Below are 19156 nucleotides of genomic sequence, written 5' to 3' on the forward strand. Positions count from 1 at the left end.
AATTGGTTAATTTTCTCTGAAGGATAATCAGAATCTAAGATTTTTTTCTTTGTACTTTATTCTGTTATAAGAAAGACTAATAAAATAATGTTAATAACTCTTTCTTTTCATGCATGATTTATAGCACAGGCAAAAGAGAACAACAATGTCTCAATTTCCTAATAATATTATAGCCAAGCTTTTATGTTGAGTATGTTGCATACATCTTTTGAAGATGGGTTTCGGAAATAAGGCTTGGAAATGTGCAAGGCAGAGGTGAACTTTTGAGTTTAAATGTCATGTTTTATGCAGGTTATCTCAGTTCTGGTTCATAAGGAATAAATGGACCGTGGAGTGTCCTGAAGCTGGGATGTCCTGCACATGCTGTGCAATAGGATGCTGTGTTTAATCAAGTGAAAATCTGTGGGCGAGAGAAGACTCCTCAACATGATGCGTTCTGAAAACTTTACCACCCCGGGGACACAGAGCACATTCAAGATGGTGGACCTGAAAAAAGAAATAACTGAAGACTACAATTATAAAAATTGAGCATTGAAAAAACTATATTAAACAATAATTTAAATCTCAGGTTTGAAGTTCTGGTTCATGGATATTATTCTGAAATTGCAAGCAAATCATACACTGTATGATTAAGATAAAAACAAATAAAAAAACGTAAAATCAAACTGATTTTAGATTTTCTTGCTGATTTTTATTTCATTTTAGATTTTCTAAGCAACAAGATTATGTGATCATGATCGACTCGATTGGTTTTTGGGGAGATTAGAAATAAAATCGGAAAGGTCTGAATGTCAAAGTGAAGACAAGTATTTTTGTTAGTATTTTTGATGATCTTTTGATGACTTTTGTCATTATAAGCTTACTCTAATGAGTATATTTTTTTAATGTAAAAAATGTAAGTGGAAATGTGATTATCAATGGACATAATCAAATATTAAATACATGTTTTGATAAACCAGTTAGCTCAGAATTTGTACATATATAGACAGGACATAAATTATAAATTATTTTATTAACATTTCTGATCAACCTGTTTAACTTACATAGGCCTAATTAAATATTAAATACATATTTTTCCGTAAACAACTATTATGTTTTATCTATAAACAAGTTAGCTCAGAATAAATAAATGTGCTTTCCTTGTATGTAATGATATTTGATTGTGTTTAGTGTCCATAAGGGGTGGACATTGTTTAACATGAATTATAATTTAAATGAATCCCACTCTCTTACGCATGTGAAGTATCCTTAACAAATATCACAACTGGACAATGAGAGAGGGATCCTTTTTCATAAGTTTTCGGTCCATACATTGGATGTTGTGCTGTGTCACCCACAGGCATGTGATGATGCACACCATATGTTACACGTGTCCTATCTCCCTCTCCTCTCCTCTCTCTCTCTCTCTCTCTCTCTCTCTCTCTCTCTCTCTCTCTCTCTCTGAATCTTTTTTGGTTTATTTCCGAGCCCATCTCCCCTTACCTACGCGTCCTACCAGAATAGCTCTTATACGGAGCAATCAGGTGGCACCAACTCAGAGAGGAGATCTCGACAGCATCATTTCAAGCCCAACATGCCATCGAGGAGGTGCCGATGTACTCTCAGCACTCAACGCTGGGCTATTCTATTCAAACGATGATAATAATGGGACACCTCAGAGGTCAGCCTTTACCTTCAAGGGCATTTTATTAAGCCGAGGATGAGTTTCACGTTCCCCAAAAGCGAATCGACGACCTCTTTACTGAGATCCTCCGCACCGGCCAGAAGCTCCGATCACCCCGGAGCCCGGCGGACACACCATCAGCGATCCGCGGCGGCATCTGGAGCGGAGCCGGGGGATTGCGATGCGAGCTCGCGGAGACCCCTGTGTCACCCCTCACTGGTCGGTACCCGGAATAGCGCAGAGAAGAGCCACCCACAACACTCCCACTCCTATGGACACGCTCTTTCCACGGCTCACAGTCAGGAGGACCTGTCGGAGCTTCCAGGTGAAAGGGAACGAAGGACAGCCAGACGGCACCATCACCATCATCACCATCACCATAATCGTCATCATCACCATCACCACCACCGGTCCACCCGGGACGACCTGCCCCTAGAGCCCCGACCCAAACACTCTCACGCCGCTCGCATGCCCACCAGAACTCAGTCTTTTTCCGAGTCCAGGGACGAAACGGCTCTCTTTTTTGAGTCACCTCGTCTGGCTCGACCGGGGTCGTCAGCGAGCAGAGAGGCGTGTCCCCCCTCCACCGCCTCATCCTCGCCGGTGCCCGCATCCTCCAGCCGCTCCTCCCGGAGATCAGGGCGGTCCAGCGCAGCATCTTCTGAAGCGGATTTCAACCTGCGCCCGTTCCTCAGCTCCGTGTTCGGACAGGTAAGGCTCGAACACACGCGGAGAATACGACTTTTTAAAGGGCTGTTATTTAAGCAGTATTTAAAGGGACAATTAACGTCAATAACACACTTTATGTTACTAGTATGTTATTAGTTAGTCATGCTTTTAGTTGCGTTAATGGTCAGTTACACGTTAATTACTCAGGCAATAGGCTGCAAATGCTTACAGATCTGTCACCAAGTTTTATATTGTGGAATCTTACGGTAGCTAACAGGGAACGTTCCCAAAACTTTCACTATTTTTTTTAAATGTTAAGATAAAACGTTCTCAATAACATTGATAGCCTACATTCTTATAACATTATTAACATTAATATCTTGGAATGTCTTTATGATGCTGTTCTGAGAACAACATTTTCAGAACATTATAATGTTATTTATAACCCACTTGATGTTCTCATAATGTTGACAGAAAATGTCCCTAGAACAACATTCTTGGTATGTCCTTATATGGTATTATTTGCTGAATGTCAACATTAACCTTCTTGGAATATTACCAATGTTTAGTGAGCCAATTTTTTTTCAAACTTAGAAAGAGTAAGTTTTAAATTCACAATGGCGGATGGACAGAGATTGTTTGTATAAAAAGAAAAAAGAAAAAAAATTGTCATCAAATTGCCATATGATCAAATTAATCCAAAGAGGGCACATTTAATCTGAAAATGTTAAGCATAATTTATCCATTTTGTTCTCGTAGTTGCAGCATTTTCTTTTAAACAAAATTCACAAAATAGCCGCCTATACTTGCACAAATACACTGCCGGGCCAATCATGATAATAATAATAATAATTTGCTGTTTGGATTTAAATTGATAACTGTTGAAGAGTCTATGATTGGATCATTATGTTTCTAGTATGTTATTTGTTTGGCAACAGTTCAAAATCTTGAGCAAAAATTGATGTACCTCTTGATGGAAATAAATGTTGTGATGTTATTACCATCAAGAGGTGCATACATTTTTGGTCAAGATCTTGTTTTGGCAATGCAATAGTCTAGCACACTTTAAAGTCTCCTCCAGCACATCCCAAAGACTTTCAATGAATGGAAGGTCTGGACTCTTCCTCCATGGTTGTTTAAGAAATGAAGGTGCGTGCGGTCACTTTAGCAAAAATTTCTGTAGTTTTGCATGCCAAAAAGTCCTTTGTCTATTCTCAGTTACAAGACATTTTCAAACCCAAGCATCTTTCTGTTCGTCACTGTGGTGAATCCGCATTGAAGCCGCTGAGAAATCTGTGTGGGGAAATCTTTCGCCCTCATGTGAAAGTCTTGATTGTGTGAATTCCTGTCGAAATCACTGGATTTCACCCAGAATAATTTGCAAGGTAAATGTGACCGCATCTTTACAGCTAAAAGAGCCAATCACATTCATTCATTCAACAATATGAATACGCATTTGCTGGCCCATCCTGAAAAATACAATTTTGTTGACTGATTTGTAATAAGAAACACAATTTATGATGCAATTGGTTTCAGATTTTATTACTGATTTGAAATATGTCATTGAAACAAAATCTCAACAAACAGTTAGATTTCCTTCTTTTCCCATTCAAGTCTGAAAATAGCTTCCTGTGGGAATCACGAATTTGGCTGCCGAGACTATACCATTATCGCACACGATATTTTGGCATTTGATACCATATTATGAAACTGTATCTGTGTCTTAAGAACCATAATTGCAAAACCTGATTTCACCAAGTGTAACATGTTCCTGGATCCTCATCTTTGCTGATCCTGGAACAACATTCCAATAAACCAATCAGATGTGAGGGACAAGTTTACAGTTTATGCCAAGTTTAGGCTTACAACCTAAGTGCTTCTACATCACTGTTATTCACATATCATTTCCCTCTGATTTTAGGGAGAAGTTAAGGGTACGGTTAGGTTTAGGGGTATATGGACAACATTTTTGTACAGGAATATATTCAAGCAATATTATCGGAATGAATATGAATTCATTTTCACAATGTATCCCAGTGTTTCCTTATTGATGAAACGCTTTCTGACAGTAAACATCTGTTAATTGCCGCTGATTAAATGGCTGTCTAGAACGTTGTGGAAGCTTGCCTTCGGTATACACAAATCACTGAAGTTTGCTTTGAAAATCAATTGCATTAATAATAAAAGAGCCTTTGCTGGAAGGATGAGCTCCGGGTGCTCCTTTGTTGCTTCAGACACCCGAAAGGCTGAATGGATAAATACAACGTCTGTTTGTGAAATGCAAATCTTTTTTTTAGGCATATCCGAATGAGATTCTGTGTATAAATGATTAAAAGCTGTTCTGATGTCTGATGGCACCGACACGATGACTTTGATGCGGCATCACACACAAACACACACGCATTCATTTGCAGCTTCACTAATGTGGGTCGTCTAATATTGTCATCCAGAAAGCTTTTAAAACCACATCTCTACATTTCAGAATCCATTTTAATAACTCCTTTTTGAGGGTGGAAACAAACCGGATGGTTAGTCATAAAACATAGACCAGATCAGACCGATTAATTATATCCGGCTCCGAGGTCAGAGCTATTCACAATGTACAAATGGTAACAACTTGTTAGATTAAAGGGTAAAATTAACTGACATCGACAAATGAGACCAATTATGAATTTCGCCTGCGAGGTCAGAGCTTTTCTCACTGTAACTCTCCATCTGTCATTGTTTATATTGCGATGGTTCATCAGTCCCTTTTTTCTTCTAATCCCTTAACCACTGTTATTATAAAGGGGTTTCTTACCTAATTTGATAGTTAAAATCCGCAATTTTTGCCTATAATGCATCATTCATGTAAAATGTTGCTCTATTTCATTGGCATTCATGAAGGAATCACACATCACTGGGAGAAACCTTCTGTTTGCAAGTATGTTGTTTAGGCTGTCGGCCTCAGACGCTGTATGAATCAGTGAGGCTGGCTTACAGTCTCTCACTGTGTGTGTGTGTGTGTGTGTGTGTGTGTGTGTGTGTGTGTGTGTGTGTGTGTGTGTGTGTGTGTGTGTGTGTGTGTGTGTGTGTGAGAGTAAACACAATTTACCAGAAATGCAGTGTAACAGGGTTCAGATAACATGGGCGACACACTCCCTATTGGCCTGTCTGAATTCCCAACACTTGCCTTGGCGGGTGTTGAAATAAGACTGACGAAATTGTCCTTTGAGGACGATGCGACTCTTTCCCTCCACGAATCTCGTAAATGTTAAACCAGATATGGTCTCCCCTTCTCTTTAGCGCTATTCTTAGTCTCAGAACCCTTTGTGCGTGTGTGTGTGTGTGTGTGTGTGTGTGTGTGTGTGTGTGTGTGTGTGTGTGTGTGTCATTCCCCTGATATGTTTTTGTGTCTGTTGTCAAACACTTGTCAAAGGCTCTAGCATCTCTGCAATGAACGTCTAAAAATGTAATTTCTGTCATTGTTATGGCGGACAGGCGAAGGAGTGGAGAGGTGGATCTTGATGCAGAAGTATACTTTTAGTCAGCAATAGGTTATTAATAGCATTAATAGAATTAATGATAAACTAAAAAAAAGAAAAGAACAATCAATAATGTGGGTGGAAATCAGACTCACTGACTCATTCTGTTATGAATGTCATCCACACATTTATCAAACAGTTTCCTTAAAACGAAACTGAACAAAATAGGATTAGTTATTTGAATCTATTATTTTTTATGTTTAACAGGGAACAAACAACATCTTTTCCACAAGCTCCCCCTGGAAACCACTTAAATATTCCCGGTTGGGAATCACAGCTTTAAAGTAATCCTCTTTTTCCAAGTCTTGCCTCATCTTTATCCAATATGCACCAGTATTATGACAGTATTAGGAACTGCATTTGCTGTTGAATATTTTGCCTATGCACATTTTTTTGTGTGTGTTCAGGTGTACTTGTGAAAGATATTGTGTGATATGCATTGCATTGCAATGGGTGTGTTTGAGTACATGTTGAGCTTGTGACTGTGTCAGCTGACAGGATGAGAGGGGACAGTTAAAAGTAGGTTGCACATTCACAGAGAGCTTGAAAAGGGGACGGAGGGATAGATAAAACTAACATATTAGAGGAGAAGAGGCAGAGAAGGGCTTTGGCCCCTGAGTCTGTTTCTCAAGATGAATCATCTCATGGAGAAAAACGAGGGGAAAATAGAGATGGATGGAGGATGACAGATAAAAAGATGCGCATATGTGCGTATGTGTGTGTCTGTGTGTGTGTGTGTGTGTGTGAGTGAGAAAGAGATTCTTAAGGAACAAAAAGAGAGCCAGAAAATAACATTTATCTGCGTGTCACAGATAACCGAGCAACATAAACAGAAGCACCATTAATTGGCCTCTGTATCCACTCAAAAAGCTTTGATGTCATAGTCATGGCTTATATACAAAAGCATGGCTATGACATTTCTGAAAGGTTTATGAATACTTTTAAACTCAGAATAAAGGACAAGGTAAATTTGTGTACTACGATACTTTACCATGGTACTTTGATACTGAATATTCATATTTAGTGCTCAAGTCAACTAGAGATTTGCAACTCAAAAGTGGGTTGTGTATTGCTCTTTTCTAAAAGGATTGTGAAGAGAAGGGAAAAACGATGCTAACTGAAACTGCCAACATGTGTTCTCAGAAACAATCAACACAACTAACCAGGATAGATAAAAGTACAGTACAAAATTCATTAAGAGCAGGTTCACTTACAGCAAGGATAAGTGGTTCGGCCAAGTTTGCAGACCATTTTGAATGGTTACATTTTAGCTCACTTATCGATATATACTGTATATTAAGGTCAGGCAAAAGGAGGATATAGATATATTTGCATCACTTTATTAATAACAAAAAACAAAGCAGACTCACTGCAAAGAAGATAATAAACGTGGCAGCATAAACATAAGAGAAGAGACATAATCATTATGAAACAGAACATGTGTGTGGGACTAATTAAAGCTACACTGTCCAATTTTTTAAGTTGATTCTTAGCAAAAAACACTTTGTTCTTTCAAAATGATTTGTGCTCATTCATGTGTAGTTACTTCCACCAACTAATCAAGTATTCTCGTAAGCGCAAAATCTGCCATTCAGAATACAGACGAGCGAGTCGCTCGAACGGCGGCAGCCATGTTGCGCCTCCATCTTACATTAGCCAAAGAGTGACATACCTGGAAATTTAAGCTTCGCCATTCACGCTTTTATTCCGTGGCAACGTGACGAATGCGAGGGGGAGCCCCCGTAATAATACGGCCACCATAGGAGTTAAAACGCCCCCGGAATGGGAGATAATATAATATATTATATTCAGTAATATTATATAATGTAAAGTAATATTCAGTTGGAAGTCATACAGATCAAACTGAACATGAAACCAAAACTGAACATAATCGTTACATATACAGTATAATGTATCTATTGTATTTATGTATGTATATAAAGCATATTTTGCTATATAATATGCCGTAAAGCAAGTGGTGATTCTCGTGAGATATATGGCGGGGTGCCACCTCTCAAACATGCATTGCTGGTTTACCATCTAAATGACTTCGAAGCTGTTATATTAAGGTACAAATTTAGCAGTGCCTTTAAATTGAATAAAAACATAAAGTGTGTGTGTGTGTGTGTGGTATTTTAGCTGTCTGTATAAATGATTGTTTGGATTAGAGACCAGTAGGCCTCCAGCTGTGAGAATGGCAATATGCATGTCTGAATGAGACCCACTCTCCTCCCATTTGCAGTGCTTCTTTAACTTAGTAATATTATTTTATTGTATTATAATTCATTTATCTTGAACCACCGCCTCTCGTCTGTGCCAATGACTAATGAAACACCTCATACTGCCCTGATTCCCAATGTACTGAATTCACAGAGAGCCCTGTATAACCCCATTTAATGATGTCTCCGCTTAAAGAAAAAACATGTTATACAAAAAGATTAAAAAGTAAAAATAAGTGGTGTTATGTTCTGTTTCATGATGTTTTCTCCAAATTTGTTTGAGATCCAAGCACATCTTGTGCCCCATTTTTCCGTTGTTATTTCACTGAGTGAGCTATTTTTAGCTTTAATTATCAGTAAAGACCACCATATTTTTGTACTAGCAGGGCATCCAGTCATTGTATGAATTCAGGCTTTCAGGGCAAATCTTTGAATAATCTTAGAGCCTCTATGAATGCTGATTGGGGAAGCCTGGAATCCTCATTCTGCGCGTCAAACAAAAGACGGGAGTGAATTTACATTTTGAAAGGTGTCCCAGTTATTTTAATTTGCATATGCCTTGGTTCTCTTCTCATCAGATTCCACACTCTAAAAAATGCTGGGTTGTTTCAACCCAATTTTGGGTAAAATATGGACAAACCCAAACGTTGGGTTAAAAATGTAATGTAAAAATTTTACCCAACGGCTGGGTTTGTCCATATTTTACCCAAAATTGGGTTGAAACAACCCAGCATTTTTTAGAGTGCAGATATTAATGGTGCGCGCACTACACCGTTTACACATTAATGATAAAAACCAGGCAGCTTCTGATATCTTACTTACAATTTTCACCTGACTGATGATAAAACAAAGACCTGAATATATAGGGACCTGAATATAATGGAAATTTGAAGGTGGACTTTTGATTTGGGCCAGTAAGCAACCACCCAGAACACCCTAGCAACCACATAGTGAAATAAAAATACCAGAGCATCATGATAGTGTCAGGTTTCTGTTTGTTTCTGTTAACTCTTACTTTGACATTTGTTCCTGTTTCCCCACTCTGTTATCAGTATACAGTCCGTAACAATCAGGAGATCCCAGGAGAAGCGTAGGAGAAAAAGCAAAACCACATAATTCATAAACAAAATCTGACAAGGGACTGAGAGTATATTCACATGGCAAACAACCCTGACAGAAGAACTGACCAAAACATGAGAGGAAACCAAAACTAAACAGAGCAGGGAAACAGGAAGAAACGGAAACAAGGCAAAATGTCAAAATAATTTTTTTTGAGTTAACCGAACCGAACATAAACCTGGCAGATAGCAAGATCTGAGTGGGCAGGCACAATATAAAAAATAGCATCAATAAATTTGTATTAATAATAGGTAACTCTTTACAACAATGTTTAATTTGTTAAAACTAGTTACAAACCATAAAAAATATTAATCTTAATTAATGTTGATTTTTATTTACTAACGCATTATTAAAATCTAAAATTGCATCGATACTGAACATTTTGTGTAGTATTTACAACCTTTACTCAGAAATTGCTAAATTTCACAAAACATTACAAAGAAATGGCAAACACATTGAATTTAAAATGGAATTTTTAAGTTGAAATTTTTAAGTAATTTTCCTGTAAAACAACAATCTAAGTTTTATTTACAACTTTGTGGGTTTTATTTTGTTTAGTTTTTTTTTGCCTTTTTGTCTCTTGAGATGTGACCGAACAATGAACAGTTGTAGTTTTATTAAAATTATAATAAAGTTAATAAATTATAACAAACATAGTGTTCATTGTTAGTTAATGTTAGTTAATGCATGGCATTAGGGGACCTTTTTGTAAAATGTTACCAATACAATAAGTAGCACACTCAACAGACATTAATAGGCTGGCTAGATTACAGAAAAATCTCAATTTAGTCTATAAATACTAAAATACAATGTAAAAAAACTAATTTTTTTTGAAGTTGTGAATACAACAAAGATTATTAGAGTGCATTTTACAAACATTTCATTCTTTCAACTTAAAAATGGATTGTTTAATTCAATGCAGTTTCTTTGTATTGAATTGTGAAATGTACTAGCAATTAGAGTACATTTGAAAAATTGTTTTTTAGTTTTTTCCACCAGTGTAGATATGTACATTTAGATACATTCATGTTACACATTGATACTTTTATAATCTTTCACCACAATGTGATGTCTAAGTGATTTAAATGTCGATATAGTTTGTCTCTCTCTAATCTATGCACTGTTTTTGATCAAACAAATGTTTGACTTCACTAACTGTAAATATGATATGACTCATGGTGGCATACACATCAGACTGAACACATCAACGGAATGATTTTGTTTCCCAGTGCTATAAAACCAGATAATGTCTTTTCTATGTCTTTGGTGTTTTTTATTGTCTCTCTTTCTGTATCTATCTCACTCTCACCTTTCCTTCCTCTCTGTTTATAGTCACCGTGAGAGTGTATAGATCTGAAAAGCCAGTCTACACAATGTGTTCAGTAAACTGTTATGATGAATGAATGGAAAATGTTGGCTGGATTGCTTATTTTCATCTGTCTCTCTCACACATACAAATTCACACATAGACAGACAGTCCTTTCTCTGTGACATTCACAACACATGTGATGTGGCAGTGTATAAATAACATAAGTGATGTTTTGTGAGTGTTATGTATAAGATTGAATGTTGAAATGCATATACAGACCTGACTTGCTGTTCTTAATTGATGGTCTTGTTGACTATGACCATTAATGTTGACTATACTTGATTACTATGAAAACATAGCTGGAAGGATAATGCTGAAATATATGTTAACATATTTGTATTGATTTGTGCGTTTATATGAACATGTTAATTCTTAGGAACCCCATTAACAGCGTGGCAAGGTGTTTAGTAAGCTTTATTTCTATAACACCTTTTACAGACAGAAAGCCACAAAGTGCTTTACAACAGAAATTTACATCAGAATATACACATAATATAAAAAGGCCAAGACAATACAAGATCAAATCAACCCAAAAATAGCTAATTTAAAAGCCTGAACAAATAGATGAATCTTTAGTTTGCACTTGAAGGTATCAACAGAGTCAATAGAGCGCAAAGAGGGCGGAAGATCATTTCAAAGCCTAGAAGCAACAGCCTGAAAGGATCGGTCACCTCATACGAAAACGAGTGCGTGGAACCTTTAGCAGATTCTGATCCACAGACCTCAGAGCCCGCACAGGAGTGTAGGGCTGGATCAGATCACTGATGTAAGAAGGAGCCTGACCATGCAAGGCTCTTAAAACAAGAACCAGAATTGCCAATGCAGTTCTTTTAGAATAGGGGTATTGTGAGTCCTCCTAGTACGGGTCAGAATTCTGGCTGCAGAGTTTTGCACTAATTGCAGTCGAGAAAGCTCCTTCTTGTTCAGACATGAAAATAAACTATTACAATAGTCTAAACGCGAAGACACAAAGGCATGAATGATAAGCTCCAAATCATTTCGTGAGACCATATTTCTAAGTTTAGATATTTTCCTTAATTGAAAGAAGCAGTTCCTCGTCAGCTGCTTACAGTGCTGCATTAATGACATGTCTTTGTCCAGGATAACTCCCAAGTTTCTAAGACTTGGCTTAGCAAACTGGCCTAAGTCACCCAAGTACTGATTAATCCCTGGAATTGAAACATCATGGGCAATTACCAGTCTTTCTGTTTTGTCTGCATTGAGCTGCAGAGAGTTATCACTTAGCCATTTTTTAATTTCGACGAGACACAGGAGCAAGGAGTTTAGCTTACAGATCTCAGACGGCTTAAAGGAGCGGTAAAGTTGGATATCATCAGCGAATAGGTGGAAAGAAACATCACTGAACCTTTGTATGATCTTTCCCAAAGGGATCAAATACAACAAAAATAAAACAGGACCCAACCCGGAACCTTGAGGCACTCCACACACCAAATCCGCAGACTCAGACCTTATTTGGTTAGCTGAAACACTGAAGCTACGCCCAGATAAATATGAGGAGAACCACTGTAGAACTGACACTGACAGTCCAACTTGATCCCTCAGTCTTCTCACCAAAACCTGACGGTCAACGGTGTCAAAGGCTGAGGACAGATCCAAAAGAACTAGAACAGTGTGTTTTCCAGAATCAGCAGACATCATAATGTCATTTGACACTTTCAGTAAGGCCATTTCAGTAGTGTTGTTTACAGAAACCGGACTGAAATGACTCATTGATTGACTGTTCACAGGCCACCTTCTCAAGGATCTTGGACAGGAACGGGAGCTTAGAAATAGGCCTAAAACTATTGAAATCCGTCGGGTCTAAACCTGCTTTTTTTTAGTAAGGGCTCCACTATAGCATGCTTGAAAGCATGGGAAACACACCAGTAGACAAAGAGAGGTTGACCATTTTGGTAACACAAGGTCCAATTTCCTCAGTCATTTTGGAAGAGCCTATAAGGAAGAACATCAGATGAACAAGAAGATGGCTTCATCTTGGTCACCAGTTTCGAAATATTAGCAAACGTCACAGTCCTAAATGAGGACCACATGCTGGAGACAGGCTCAAAAACAGCAGGGGTACCACACGGCAGGGGCGGGATTTTATCCTTAATCATCTTAATTTTGTGTGTGAAAAATCCCAAGAAGCTGCTGTCAGCTTCACAAAAAACAGGGGTAACTGGAGCAGCAGGACATACAAGAGGATTGGTCGTGTCAAACAACACTTTAGGATTCTTTTTATTCAATGTTACCAGTTGACGGATATAGTCAGATCTGGCATTTTCAACCATCACATTGTATGACGACACAAGATCCCTGAGATAAAGCGGCTGTGCACCTCAAGACTAGTGGATTTCCACAGGCGTTCAGTCTTTCGACACAGTCTCTTAAGACTTAGGATATCTTCATTGGTCCAAGGGCACACTTTTTTCTGAGTAGACAAGTTCGATTTAACAGGAGCCACCTGATCCAGAATTGATTATTAAAACAGTGAATGAAATCATCCACATCGAGGCAATCCATGACTAAAACAGGATCAAACAATGTATCTGAATGTATAGAAAATGTATCTGCAGTATTTGCAGTGATAACACGCCTCTGAGACCTAACTGCTGCACTGTTTATCAGTTTAACTGCACTGTTTATCAGTGCAACATGTTGTTGCTCAACTCCTGATCGACCACATCGTGAACTACTGTATACTCTGGTGTCATTCTCCCTCAGGAGTGTCTGTCTGCTTAACACAACACAAAGTATCTTTCATTTTTATAGAGCATGTTCGAGAGCATGGAAAAGGTGTTGTAACAAAGATAGATGATGTTAACACAGACATTTTTGGGGCAATAGTCTTATAGTTACATTTTTGAGCTATACAAAGACATGGTGTTCTGGGATGAGGAATCAAACAGAGACCTATTGTATCTGAAAATAAATGACCACAAGACCAGTTGTAAGTTCCTCTAAATAAAACTGATATACATTGTACATAAACATATAAAAGTACTACGTTTTTTCAAAAGGTTTACTAACCCTAAACTTTTGAAAATAGTTATTTAACATTGTAATATTTCACAATATTTTATAGTATGTTTGATCACATAAATGCTGCCTTGCTGAGCATAAGAGACATAAGAGAGAGAAAAAATCTGACCAAACTTTTGAACGCTAGTGTATTTTGCACAATTAATAAAACTATACAATTATTGTTAATACATTTTAGTGACAATTAAAGGTTATATTATTTTGTGTGTCATTTTGTGTAAAAATCATGAGTATTTTGGGTCACTCATGACCCAAAATATGCATCTGCCAAATGAATGAATGATGTGAAAGCTCTAATTTAGAAACAACAAACACCCGAACACACACATAGACCTACTGCAGTGTCATGCACGTTGTGATTGATGTCTTACTGTAAATACGGACTTGCTTATGTGTGGCTTTGCCTTGGAATGTTTGATATACTTACATAAGCAATTTAGATTTTCTTTTTCTGCATGCTGCTGCGTAGGCGTATGTATTTACGTCGCATAAATTGCTTCCCCTTTGTTTTGGTCTACAATTTAGGTCGCATGTTTTTACATATGTGTGTGTGCGTGAATGTCATGCTCTTACGTCAATAAAGACGGCATGTTTATACTCCTTTCTTCCCCCGTGGTGAATGCTACAGCTTCTGTTCTCCATCTTTCTCCTTCTCTTTCCTTCATCGCCTTTAAAGGTTGTCACTGTTAGATGAGGACAGATGCGTCTCACTTGTCGGGATTTGTTCACTTAGCTGTGACGCTGGAGAAATGCCATTGCCACGTGACCAGGACCACCTCACCTTTTTGTAACGCACTATAAACACTATAAAACGAGTACACCTTGGGTGTCTTTGAACGACTAGAAGCCACAATGGCTGCTCTGGGTGGTTTGGATGCATCACTGGTTAAAGGTTTTCTGCTAATAAAGCCATCTTCAGAAGAACTTTATTTCATGGATGACCTGGATTTTATTGTGAGGGACAGAGTTTGGATTTTTTTATGTTTTGTCTTTAAAATGTAACGTTTGCTTATGTTGTTTTGACTTTTCCCCCTCATCTTTTGTTTTTACAGAATCGAGAGTTGAGACCAGAGGAGATTGATGGTAAGTTAGATGATTCAAATGTGCTTGAAAACTTATAGCTTCACTTCTTACTGTATAAACTACAACTGAATCTTTTATTGTTTTATTAGACCTCATGTTTCATTTAGCCTGTGTGTTAACATGCCATTCATGTGTTTGGTTTGTCTTGACGAGTGAAGAGTTGCAAGAAGCGTTTAAGGAGTTTGATAAGGATAAAGATGGCTTTATCGGCTGTAAAGACCTGGGGAACTGCATGAGAACTATGGGATACATGCCCACAGAGATGGAACTAATAGAACTGAGCCAGCAAATCAACATGAACTGTAAGCTTCTGGTTGCTTCACAGCCATAATCTTATCCTCTACGTTTTTTTTTCACTACGAAATATTGACATCAGTCTGTTTTTCTTAGTAGGTGGCCATGTGGATTTCGAGGACTTTGTAGGGTTGATGGGACCTAAACTCCTTGCTGAGACAGCGGACATGATCGGCATAAAAGAGCTCCGAAATGCCTTCAAAGAAGTGAGTGGAGAGTTATGTAATTTAAATATATACTGTATAATATAAAGAATATAATATACAAATAAAAGATTAAAGAAATATTCAATAAAATGTTTTATATGCATTGTTTTCAGTTTGACACTAATGGAGATGGTGAAATAAGCACAGGAGAGCTAAGGGAAGCTATGAGGAAGCTGCTGGGACAACAGGTTAGTGCTTTTGGTACAGATGGATGGATGGAAATGTGCTTAAAGTGACCAAGAAATCAAATTAAAAAATGTTTTTTAAATCTATAATCCGTGCATATATATTTTTAAATAATGTGCACTCATAATCTTTAATCAAAGTAACTTTGTGTTTACTGGCACGAGGGCAGGACAATCTGTCACTCACATGAGATCACAGCAATAGCACACCACACCAATCAATTCTCAAATTTTTTGCTGTTGTTGTTCGAGAAGACATTTTATTTGGATATACATCACAATAGGGAAGAAAAGACTATCGCAACTTCCGTTTCATGCTGTATTTATAGTGAAATTAAATGAAAATGTACCCTTTATAGTTTCTAAATGCATGCTTATTGTGAACAAATAATCCATGATTCGCTTTTTTTTATCATTTCGTCCTTGTAATTTTTAATACAAATTTTACAACTCAACCTTCTGGTGAAAATAGCTTAAACCCCGCCCCTTTCTTACAATCGACTGCTTGCATTCAGATCCGCCTCCATCCAAATCGATTTAGAAGTGCCCTACGTTTTTTTTTTATGTAGGTTGTACGTCACAATACAGAAGAAAAGATCTGTCTCTGTTAAAAGTTCACCCAAAAATGTAACATCTGCAATTAGGTTACTCTCCCTCATGTTTTCTCGGTTGCACTTTATTTTACAGTACGTGCACTTTCAATCTACTAACAGTGTATTTACCAAGAAAGTACTGAGTAATATAAGATAATATGGGTTAAGATTAGGTTTATGGGGTAGACTCAGGGTTGCAGTTATTATAATTATTACAATATAGTATGTGCATGGGGCACAGGACTGTAAAATAAAGTGCTACCTTTTTCTCAAACTTGTTGTTTACTAAGGATTTACCGATTTTGAAGAATCTGCACACAGTTCTTTTCCATACAATGACACTCCATTGTGACCACATTTTGATTAGATTTGTGTGAGGGAAAGACCAGAATCGTTCAGTCAAAACGGTTCCTGTCACCTGATGATTTTTAACAATCTATTCTTGTTTTTGTTAGGTTGGCCATCGAGACCTAGAGGACATACTGAAAGACATTGACTTGAATGGAGACGGCCGGGTAGACTTTGAAGGTAAGAATCTCAGTAGCACTAAGTAGCCTAACAGGGCCGTAACCACCATGGACATTGAGAGGGACAAGTGCCCCCAATAATTAGAAATGGTCAAAGTGTCTCCCCCAATATTTGATATTCTTGATTCTGCTCTTCTGCTCTTCATTACGCTCCGCTCTGTTTGTTGTTCGGATGACAAAAAGTTTTAAAAGTAAAAATTTTAGGGTGTTCTGCCTCAGCGGAAACAAGCCATGTTCCCGTTCGCCATCTCAGTCTGCCTTCTAACAATCATCAGAAACGCTTTGAACAACTCAGAACGTACAGTAGTAGTTCATCAAAACATTGTAATATGCATCACCCGCAATATTGCTAAATCTACCCGATTTTAAAAAAAATTATCAGGATCCGATTAGAAAAAAATATACCGGGATCACTTGGCATCTCTCGAGACTCCACGGCTGGTTCGCTGTTAATGATATGCTAAAGCCCACCGGCACATTGACGTGATTGGCTACAAGGTAGTTTGTGACATCAGAAACACCAGCGATTTCAAACTGCGTTTTTTCACTGCAGTTTTAAGGAGAAAATACTCAGCAATGGTGACTTATGAATTTGCACACCACATAGATAGACATATAAACAACATTAAAAGCTTGATTTTCACCACAGGGGGACTTTAAATAAAAAGACCAATTACGCCCCCCTCAACGTTGGTCCCCCCAATGTTCAAGACGGAGTTACGGCCTTGCTAATAAAAAGTAAAAGCAGGCAATAGATGCACAGTGTTTTTAAGTTAAAGTCTCTGTATTTATTTTCTCTCTGTCTCTTTTAGAGTTTGTGCGAATGGTGTCCCGCTGAAAGGGCAGCGTTCATATAGTGTCTCCGACAGAAGAAAGTGAGATGCTGTACTGCTTCCTGCTGGTCAAAGCAGACAGAGTGTTTAGACTACTGCAAGAAAGGCCCTGCTGAGGCAGTGGTGTGTGGTATAAAAAAAATGAAAACTGGAGTTTTTGGAGAGAAAAAAGATTCATACGCACACACACAAACAAAAAAAGTATACAAGTATACTGTAGCCAAGTGTCTCTGCACTTTCAACCATGCAAGACCAAACAAAGTTTTTTACACGCACATTAGAGTACAATGCTTGATTATGGCAATATTACATTAAGTGTTGTCCCTGTCGTCCCATATATGTGTCTCTGTGTGATATAAGCTAGAGAAAATGATGTCAGAAAGTTTTCACAGTCACACTCGGTGATGTCTATTTTGTTAGCAGTAACGTAATGGCGTAAATGCATTGACTTCCAGATAATATGTTATACGAGTCAAGTTTTGACTATTATTGTTTGTCCTTGTCAAACTATTTGCCTGTTTCTGTTCTAAAATCACAGTGCATGACTTTAAAACAAATATATTCCACTGATGGAACCACATTTTGTTGCTGGCCTCTATAGTTTTAAAGATTTCATTTTAACACAGAACTGAGTGAAGTTCAGAAATGTTTGATTCACTATTTTTAGTTGCCATGCCATACTTGACAGGCAACTGATTTCAAGAGCACAGTTTCACTCTACACAGGCCTATTTGAATCAATGAAAATGTTCATTACCTGATCATATGCTTAAGAAACAGCGTGTTTTAAGATTTATTTATTTATTTGACTTGAGCCTCTTTATGTCTGTTTGCGTGACCAGTGTCAGAGGCATTTGTAGTCTTAACTGTGATCTGATCTGATTATTGCATGCCAAAAAGACCTTCATATGTAATATAGTGGTTTTAATACCTTGTAACAAAATAAGCAAATAAAACTGTGTCTATTAATAGCGTACATTTTTCATCACCACATTTGTGTACAAGCTTCATTACTCTTAGTTTTTACTCAACTAAAGGTTTGCCTTACCTGCTGTAAAGAAATGCTATTTATATACACAAAGAGCAACAATTTGGCTGCTGTCTGCTCAGCTGTTCAAATCATTCAGCAACGAGCATCGCTTTCCCAGCGGCTGGAACAGACTGTACGTGTTGTCATGGCAACGGGCTTTTTCCTCCGGACCAAAACGGGACAGAATTTATTTGTTCCTGCTTTTTCATTGTGAATGCAGCAGCTAGCGAGAGCTAAAAATAATGCCACATGCCACCGTGTGGTAAAAGACACGCAACTGTCATCATGATCGTTTTACCATGCGTGCATCTAAATAAAAAAAGAAGCCTATTTTGCGTTTTAAATACATGTAATTTATAAAGAAATATTGTATTACTTTAATTCATGAATAAAACATTCTGCAAGGCGAATGTGAAACTTCCTTCATGGTAATGTGTTTTAAATATATCGTTTCACAAGCTATTTTTTTACAGTCTATGTTCACAAGCCAACATCCACCGTACTAATAATATTTTTGAATATATAATATTGTTGTTTTACATAAAGAATATAAACATAATTACTGTTTTATGCTTTTATTATACAATGAATTACTATATAAGTACTAATAAGTACTTAATAAGGTAACATTGCTTTTCTGTTTCTTTACGTTGGTCATTAAAATAAAACTTAATTCATTTTCCAGTTCAACTCTCTAACTAACCTAATCCCGCCCACCTTTGGTGCGTATGTACAATGTTACCAATGAAATGAAGCCAGCTAATTTATGTGAGGAAGTGAGTGAAAGTTGATACACTTGAT

The 19156-nt window shown here is 37.5% G+C and overlaps 1 protein-coding gene across 2 annotated transcripts; it reads left to right on the forward strand.

Moving 5' to 3' along the window:
- Positions 1-1488: 1488 nt before the first annotated feature.
- cabp1a (calcium binding protein 1a) lies at positions 1489-18776 on the forward strand. Of its 2 annotated transcripts, none has more exons than XM_079637933.1 (7): positions 1489-2374; positions 14658-14688; positions 14847-14990; positions 15079-15188; positions 15302-15376; positions 16422-16494; positions 17306-18776. In XM_079637933.1, the coding sequence occupies exons 1-7, from the start codon at positions 1700-1702 to the stop codon at positions 17329-17331; spliced, it is 1134 nt and encodes a 377-aa protein (XP_079494059.1). In that variant the 5' UTR covers positions 1489-1699; the 3' UTR covers positions 17332-18776. The 2 variants fall into 2 exon arrangements, with proteins under 2 accessions (XP_079494059.1, XP_079494060.1); XM_079637934.1 differs by lacking the exon at positions 1489-2374 and adding an exon at positions 14366-14559 and having other exon boundaries at positions 17306-18312.
- The last annotated feature ends 380 nt before the right edge of the window (positions 18777-19156 follow it).

Source organism: Phoxinus phoxinus (genome assembly GCF_949152265.1).
Source record: "Phoxinus phoxinus genome assembly, chromosome: 15".
Taxonomy (NCBI): domain Eukaryota; kingdom Metazoa; phylum Chordata; class Actinopteri; order Cypriniformes; family Leuciscidae; genus Phoxinus; species Phoxinus phoxinus.

Bases quoted from the DNA above. Each gene is read 5' to 3' on its own strand.
- cabp1a (XM_079637933.1), top strand. From the start codon at position 1,700: ATGAGTTTCACGTTCCCCAAAAGCGAATCGACGACCTCTTTACTGAGA. The intron at 15,189-15,301 runs GTGAGTGGAGAG...CATTGTTTTCAG, and splicing joins TCCGAAATGCCTTCAAAGAA to TTTGACACTAATGGAGATGG. The intron at 16,495-17,305 runs GTAAGAATCTCA...TGTCTCTTTTAG, and splicing joins CGGCCGGGTAGACTTTGAAG to AGTTTGTGCGAATGGTGTCC.